Below are 8,795 nucleotides of genomic sequence, written 5' to 3' on the forward strand. Positions count from 1 at the left end.
AAATTATTTTTTATTTATGTTATTAAATATGTTTATGTTAAAAATGTGATAATGTAACATGTTAATTTTGTATTTTTAAAATGTATTTTTTTATTGAAAACTGGTAAGGTTTTTGGCAGTTTTCCTTACCCTTGCAACAAATGTTGGTTTTCTTTAATAATTCTGCCAAAATAAATATTTTATTTTAAATCTTTATTTGTTTTCTTGAATTATTTCAGCTCCCTTTCCCTTTCTTTCAGCGTATCTTTAATTCTATTATTATTAAATATAGATTAATTTTTAATAAATAATAAGTTGCAAATTTATTAAATTTTCTATAAACATTTTCATATCACTATGTACGGGCGATCAACAGCACATCTTTTTCTTGATATTACGTACGTTACTGTTACCGTATGCGCCGCGCATGCGCGAAAAACCGGGCCGAGCTCACATCACTGGCTCCAGCATCGCCTTAATGGAATCGTCGATGGAACGGACCTGCAATCCTGCGATTAACTGAGGAGCATTGGCCGGCCAAATTGCTTGTCGACTTGTCGGGCGAGTTATCGGAACAAAAAAGGGTAACTGCGGCGTTGGTATCTTTGGAACAATCGATCGTACAGAATTTGTTGGACATTCATTCCGATGTAAACAAGGCATTTCGAATCATTGCTTACTGCCTGCGAGTGACGCGTTCGCAAGAAACCAAGTATCAGACAATGTTTATTTTGCATCATGAGATAACAGCCGTTCTGCGGGTCGCCATAAGGTGCGTGCAGAAGCACGCTTTTTTAAGAGAATATAAACAGCTGAGCAAGGGCCGGAGCGTCGACGGCGGAAGTCGAATTTTGCCGTTAACCCCGTTTATGTATGAGCACGAAATCATTAGAGTGGGGGGCCGAATACACAATGCAGCATTGCCATATGACGCGCGACACCCCGTGCTATTGCCGAAGAGTCACCGATTGACAATCTTGATTATACAGCGAGAACATGTGAGAAATCTGCATTCAGGTCTGCAGGCCACGATGCACGCGGTGCGTCGGCGATTTTGGCCTCTGGCGGCGCGCTCAATTGTGCAAACAATAATTCATAGTTGCGTAACTTGCTTCAAGTACAGGCCGGCTGCATCACTGATGGCGGATTTGCCCATACAACGCGTTACGGCTTCGAGACCGTTCACACATAGCGGGGTGGATTATGCCGGACCCATGTTCCTAAAGGATGGTAGGAGACGTAATGCCAAGTTGCACAAGACATATATTTCGGTATTTGTCTGTTTCTCGACCAGGGCCGTACATCTTGAGATTGTAACTGATTTGACATCAGAGACGTTGCTTGGTGCCTTCAAGCGCTTTATGTCGCGCAGATGCAGACCGTCTTGTATGTATTCGGACAATGGCACAACGTTTGTCGGCGCGCGTAAACAAATAAAGGAGCTGTATTGCTCAATGCACACAGCACGCGTCAACGCGTTACGCGGGCGAGGTAGCCAATCATTTTTTCGCTTTTATGGAAAGAAATAAGAAAGCAAAAGAATGATTGGCTATCCGCTATCCGCCAGGCGTAACGCGTTGACGCGTCCTGTGTGCATTGACCCTATGACTTGATCAACAATGACGACACGCGACTTGCGATACAGAGTTTTATGCGAGACAACGAAGTCGAATGGCGTTTCATACCACCTCACGCTCCGCATGTCGAAGGTTTGTGGGAGGCGGCCGTGAAGTCGGCGAAGTTTCACATTAATCGAATGTTGGGTAACGCGAATCTCACATATAAAGAGATGCAAACCGTGTTATGCGAAATAGAAGCTGTTTTAAATTCGCGACCGTTAACCCCGTTAAGCAAAGATCCAAACAATCTACATTGTATCACACCGGGACATTTTTTGATTGGTGCAGCGCTAAACAGCTTTCCAGTTGCAGATCTCACAGAGGAGAATCCGAGCCAACTGCTGCGATGGCAACGTGTAGAGCAGCTTCGGCAACGTTTTTGGAAGCGCTAGAGCATCGAATACTTGCACACTTTAATTGAGCGACAGAAATGGAGGACTAGTAAGGGCCAGCAATTAAAGGTCGGTCAACTCGCCATAGTGCAGCAACCAGGCTTAGGGCCGCTGCAATGGTTATTAGGCTGGGTGCAACAGCTTCATTCGGGCCCTGATGGTATTGCAAGGACGGCTACACTGAGGACCGCCAAGGGTCAAATAACAAGGCCGCTGACAATACTAGCCATCCTCCCAAGGCATCTGCCGATTAACGCGTGTTACATATTTTCAAATTTTTCCTTTAACTTATTTATTGTAATTTATTTGACCAATTTGACCCCGAGTAGATCGATCGCGAGATATCGACATTGTTATAATTTATTGTGTCACTTGACAAAGCAATTATACATTGCAGCGCAATAAGTACGTCTCAATTTCTATTTGTATTTCCTTATTTTAATTGCATGTTCTATTATGATCGCAATGACTATTCACGTTCGTTGAAGGCATGCCCTTCAAGGGGGGCGGGATGTTCGGTACGTAACCGAACAATATAACGCCTTGCACCGGGCACCGATTGCGGTGACCCCACTTTTCCTTTCTTCGTCTCGTTCGGGAAAATCCGGCGAGTTCCGGGAATAAAGATGCGTGGAGAGATGAGCCGGTGATTGTTTTCGATCATTTTCTTAAGTGAGTCCTGTTCCAGACTTCGAAGCGTTAACACTCTTGCTTTCAACGAGACGCGAGCGAACGAACATTGTAAATTGATCTACTTGGCACTGTAGCAATAAATCTTGCATTTAAGATCTCAATTTATTACGTGTGTTGCGTGGAAATCCCGTTACACTTAACGTTGGCAAAGCAATACAATCATATATTAAAGGCAATACTCGCGTTCATGCATGCGACTCAATTTGTTGTACAGTTTATGAAAAATATTTAGCTTATAAGAAATAAGTATTAATCTTTCAAATTCTCTTTTATTTAAGTACTGTTTAAGTAGAGTTCCGAAAAAATGAACTCTCCGATTTGGTTGCCAATTGGTATACTATTACATTTTGGTGCGCTAATTACGAATATATAATAAAAATCAACGACGAGGTTATCTTCAAGGTAAAAAATTGAGGTAAAAGTCAGGTTTTTTTTATTCTTTTACGTATATCTCGGAACATGATGCTTTCCTAGAAAAAGTGTCAAATAAAAAACAAAGCTCTTGAAATTGTATACAATAAAGCTTTTATGCATAATTTTTGTAATTGCAACAATATACGCGTAATCATACTTTTAAATAGCGCATCGTAATTATGCGAAATAAAGCATATATTTATTCTGTTATATTAATTATATAGGATGTTTGCTAACTAGGAAATTTACCGTTTTAAGAACATAGAGGAAATGAAAAAGGACAAAAAATCTTATACTATTAGGAGTATAAATAAGTTTCCGCCGTTTTTTTATCAAAAATTGAGCATTTATTGTGAAAGAACGGTACCTAATGTTTTATTCGAAGTATTGTCCATCGCTAGCCACTACTTTTTCTCATCTTTCTGGCAGCATACGGATACCGCGTCGAAAGAATGCTTCATCTTTTGAAGCTATCCACAAATCGACCCAATTTTTTGTATTTTTATATGATGTGAAATGTTGCTCAGAGAGGCCATGCGTCATCGATCGAAACAGATAATCAGAAGGAGCAATGTCTGGTGAATACGGCGGATGGGGTAAAACTTCCCAATTGAGTGTTTCCAGGTAGGTTTTGACCGGCGTCGCAACATGTGGACGAGCATTATCATGCAGAAGAATAACTTTGTCGTGTCTGGAGTAGTAGTGGGCACGTTTTTCCTTGAGTACTCGGCTCAATCTCATCAATTGTGTTCGATAGAGAGCCTCAGTAATGGTTTCATTCGGTTTGAGCAACTCATAATACACGACACCAAGCTGATCCCACCAAACACAACATGAGCTTTTTTCCATGAATGTTCGGCTTGGCTGTCGATGTTGAAGCATGGCCAGGTGGTCCCCATGATTTCTTCTTTTTTGGGTTATCGTAGTGGATCCATTTTTCATCACCAGTGACTATACGATGCAAAAAACCCTTTCGTTTATGCCTGGCAAGCAGCATTTCACATGTGAAAAATCGGCGTTCAACGTTTCTCAGCTTCAGTTCATATGGAACTCAGTTTCCTTGTTTTTGAATCATTCCCAATTGATTTTAAGCGATGTGAAATTGCTGGTTGAGTCACTCCTAATGTGAGTGCAAGTGCTTCTTGTGTTTGGCACGAATCTTCATCTAATAATGTTTCCAATTCCGCGTCTTCGTACACTTTCGGCCTTCCGCTACGTTCTTTGTCTTCGACGCCAAATTCACCGTTCTTAAACTTGTGAAATCACTCACGGCAACTTCTCTCACTTAAGGCAGCCTCACCATATGCTTCTACAAGCAATCGATGCGCCTCGGCTGCAGATTTCTTCAAATTAAAGAAGTAAATCAAAAGTTCCCGCAAATGACGCTTATTCGGCTCAAAACTCGACATTTTCGCACGAAAACAGATATATGATGCTGATACAAAATCGCTAATATTTTAAGGTTATATTGTTGCCAGATGTCCAACCTTACGATATAACGTTTTACAACAGACAATTTCAACCATAACATACTAGTGGCGCCATTTTTTGTGAAACGGCGGAAACTTATTTATACTCCTAATATTTTACGATATTCATTATAATTATCAAGTTATAAAATAAAACATCTGAGCCAATGTGCGGTGACGCCGCGTCATCGCGCTTAGCTCGTAGGCGACGGCGCGCGGCGGGAAAGGTGACAAGTCGTTGTCTGAATTGGTACAACGCGACAGTCTGAATTCACCGCACCGCATAAATCAAATAATGTGTTATTTTAGCTAAAGCTTTTTCTTACACATTTGATAAATAAGTTCCTACACAAAAAAAAAACTCATTCATGCACATCATTGTACGTATTACTTTCGAGATAAAAATCATATCAATACAAAACTAGCAAATATATCAAACGACATTACTTCTTATGTGAGGAAAAACGACACCTGATGTCTTGTCGAAAAATTACATATTTCGAACTACAATGTTCAAACGCCGCGGCAACACATCGCAGCGGTCGAAACGCTGGAGTGCGTTCAAAATAAACATCCGGGTGCACCCAGGTATCATTTTCTCCTTGTTTAATGTTCCATAAACAAGAAGGATAAAATGATATTTAGGTGCACCCGGATGTTCATTCTGAACGCAGCCCTGCTTTAAAATTACTCACAAAATTTTGAAAATCCAAATAGGACTTTTTTTAAATCCAAATAAATTTGAATTTACCGATTGCATTGCAATTTATCAAATATAATATATATGTATTGGGTGTACAACTTAATTCGATACAACTTAATTTCGTTTTTTTGCTTGAAAGACGCATTTATTTTTAACGATAAAATAAATTAATATCTTATTCAAAGTATTGTCCATTGCTAGCCACTACTTTATCCCATCTTTCTGGCAATTTATGGATTCCGTCGCGGAAGAAGTATTCATCTTTTGAAGCCAAGAATGAATCGAGCCAATTTTTGATACCCTGTTCTAAAGTGAAGCGTATTCCAGTCAAAGCGATCTGCATCGATCAAAACAAATAAAAAGGGCAAGGTCTGGGCTATAAGGCGGGTGAGCCAGAACTTTCCATCCGCTATTTTCCAAATAGTTTTTAACCGGAACAGCAACATGAGACCGAGCATTGTTATAGTGAAAGGTTATGGACTCGTGTCTGATCGCATATTTTGGACGTTTTTCGGCTATAGCTCGCTTTATACAGATTAACTGTTGCCTGTAGAAGTCTCCCGTGATGGTTTGACTAGGTTTCAGTAGATTAAAGTGGATCACACCCTTCTGATCTCAAATACAGAGTATTACCTTGGCATCACGGATATTCGGCTTCGGCGTTGATGTTCTCAGTTGGCCGTGCTTTACATACAATTTATTACGTTTTGGGTTGTCGTAGTGAATCCATTTTCTGTCCCCGGTAATGGTTCGATGCAGAAAAAAACTTCTCTTTGTACCGTTCAAGCAACATTTCGGACATGCAAAATTGTTGTTCGATATCTCTCGGTTTCAATTCGTATGGGACTCAATTTTCTTGCTTCTGAATGTATCCCGCGGCTTTGAGTAGTTTTGAATAGCTTGTTAAGTAATTTCCAATATTTTTGCAAGCTCTTCTTGCGTTTGACACAAATCTTAATCGAGTATGATAATGTTTCTAATTCTTTATTTTCAAGCTTTTTTGGTTGACCCGAACGCTCTTTGTTTTCAACACTAAAATCACCACTTTTATATCGTCGAAACCATTTTCTGCAAGATTTATCCAATAGTGCAGATTCACCATACATTTTCACAAGCATTCAATGCGCTTCAACTGCACTTTTCTTCCAATTAGAACAGAAAATCAAAACTTCCCGCAGATGGCGCTTATTTGAAATAAAACTCGACATTTTCAACGCAGAAAAAATTAAACTTATTGTGCAAAACTCAAAGTCTTGTAAACAATATTTGGTCAAGAGATGTTAACAATACAGCAAAAATCAGCTGTCGCCGTCAACCATTTATAGTACCTATAGCCATCTTTTGAAAACAAATCGAACTAAGTTGTACAACCAATAGATTGCACAAATTTTTTTGTAAGAAAGAAGATATTAAAATAGTTGTACAAACATATTATATATAATCGAAATTTTGATACATTTTACTTTTTTTACGCTTTCCCTCCTGTTCAAGCTCGGTCAAACAATGATTTCTAAACAATTTGGATTTCAAATTTGGATTTCACAAAAACTCTGAATCATATTTTGTGCGAATAAATGCAATAAAAACGACAAATTTTTTGTTAAGGTAAATTTTTTGTTAACATAAAGCTTTTTGCTATTTTGAAAAAAAATATCGCAACTTTGGGGCTCTGGTTCAGAATAAAAGATAATGTCTGATCGAGTTACACTTTTTTAAAAAGGAGATTATTTTTTGTCCCGTCCTAGTCTTTACTCTCTACATAATTTAAAAAAGTATTAGGTGTATGCATTAATTTTAAAGAATTTACAAGAGATGGCGTAACTAGTACTATATCGCATCGGGCCAAATTGTTGCTAACTTCATGTCAAATCGTTTAAGTTACCATCAAGTGGTTTAAGTTTTCTGTATGCGCCACGGTGCCAAATTGTAAACAACATTGTTTTTTTTGAGCATTAAATATGTCGAAATTTGTGCTAACAAAACGGCATTTGCGGGAAGTTTTGCTTTTTTGCTTCCATTCAAAGAAAAGTGTTGCTGAAAATCAACGAATGCTGTCGGAAACTTATGGTGATTATGCTCCATCGATTTCAACATGCGAGTACTGGTTTCGACGCTATAAAAGGTGATTTTAACACGGAAGACAAGGAATGTCTAAGCCAGCCGAAAAAGTTTGAGGATGAGGAATTGGAAGCTTTCCTTGAACAAGACCCGAGTCAAACGCAGAATCATTAAATGTTGATCAATCAACGATTTCCAGACGTTTGAAGGCTATTGGAATGATTCAAAAGCGAGGATATTGGGTGCCGTACGAATTGAAGCCAAGGGACATCGAAAGGCGCAAAATGACCTGTGAATTGTTGCTTCAAAGACACAGAAGAAAAAGTTTTCTGCATCGTATCGTGTCGGGTGATGAAAAATAGATACATTACAATTCAAAGCGCAAAAAAATATGGTGCAGGCCAGCCGAACCATAACCATCGACGGCAAAGCCGAATATTCATCGTGGCGCCAAGCTCATGCTCTGTATTTGGTGGGATCAGCTGGGTGTACTGTATTATGAGCTGCTCTAACCCAACAAAACTATCACTGGGGAATGCTACCAACAACAATTGATGCAATTGAGCCGAGCATTAAAGCAAAAAAAGCCAGACTACGCGAAAAGACACGAAAAAGTGATTTTCCAGCACGACAATGCTCGGCCTCATGTTGCGAAACCGGTCAAGGAAACATTGAAAGCGCTTAACTGGGATGTTCTACTACACCCGCCGTACTCTCCAGATATTGCTCCTTCGGATTACCACCTATTTCGATCGATGGCTCATGGTCTGACAGAGCAGCGTTTCCATTATTATGAAGATATCAAAAAATGGGTCGATTCGTGGATAGCTTCTAAAAATGTCATTCTTTTGACGTGGAATCCATCTATTACCAGAAAGATGGGAAAAAGTAGTGGCTAGGGATGGGAAATATTTTGAATGATCAATTTGGTAACCATTTCGTCACAGCAAAGCCGTAAGTTTATTTTAAAATCCTTTAAAATTAATGCAAACACTTAATATATTATAATTAATGTTTTACCTTCATACTAGTTTAAAGATCTTGAATGTACGACCTTTTAAATTATGTAATTGAATTTATATGTGTTTCATAATGTGTGTATGACTTTGGTAAATAAAATTATATCATGTAGTGAGAGAGATTATGAGATAGTCGTGAGTCATTTACTTTAAGAGCGTTCTTGTGATTTTGCACTCTCATAATGTTGTACAATACTTACTAGCATGGATATTGTATAATGCTTATGTTATGTCCAGAATTCTCGAAATAAGTTTCTCGGGTCGACTTGCAGGTAGAAACTTATGGAAATGATTTTAGTGAGATAGGAAAAACAGAACAGGCCTAATCTTTTGCACACATGTTTCCGGGCGAGTGCGACGAGTCGATGCGTCAGGTGAGTTTAGAATATAGGTGTCGAGAATGACGGCCTATGACTCTCATTCAAACTCATGCATTCGTGTAGTCCTTA

At 39.0% G+C, this 8,795-nt stretch overlaps 1 protein-coding gene across 1 annotated transcript; it reads left to right on the plus strand.

Annotated features, from left to right (window-relative positions):
- The first annotated feature begins 701 nt into the window (after positions 1–701).
- Positions 702–7,501, plus strand: LOC120359022. Its single transcript, XM_039455231.1, has 4 exons — positions 702–1,250; positions 1,625–1,954; positions 2,027–2,229; positions 7,294–7,501. The coding sequence occupies exons 1-4, from the start codon at positions 702–704 to the stop codon at positions 7,499–7,501; spliced, it is 1,290 nt and encodes a 429-aa protein (XP_039311165.1).
- Positions 7,502–8,795: the final 1,294 nt, after the last annotated feature.

The sequence above is a fragment of the Solenopsis invicta genome, chromosome 11, assembly GCF_016802725.1.
Source record: "Solenopsis invicta isolate M01_SB chromosome 11, UNIL_Sinv_3.0, whole genome shotgun sequence".
NCBI lineage: Eukaryota > Metazoa > Arthropoda > Insecta > Hymenoptera > Formicidae > Solenopsis > Solenopsis invicta.

Bases quoted from the DNA above. Each gene is read 5' to 3' on its own strand.
- LOC120359022 (XM_039455231.1), top strand. From the start codon at position 702: ATGTTTATTTTGCATCATGAGATAACAGCCGTTCTGCGGGTCGCCATA. The intron at 1,251-1,624 runs GTATTTGTCTGT...CTTGCGATACAG, and splicing joins TGCACAAGACATATATTTCG to AGTTTTATGCGAGACAACGA. The intron at 1,955-2,026 runs GTAGAGCAGCTT...ATTGAGCGACAG, and splicing joins AACTGCTGCGATGGCAACGT to AAATGGAGGACTAGTAAGGG.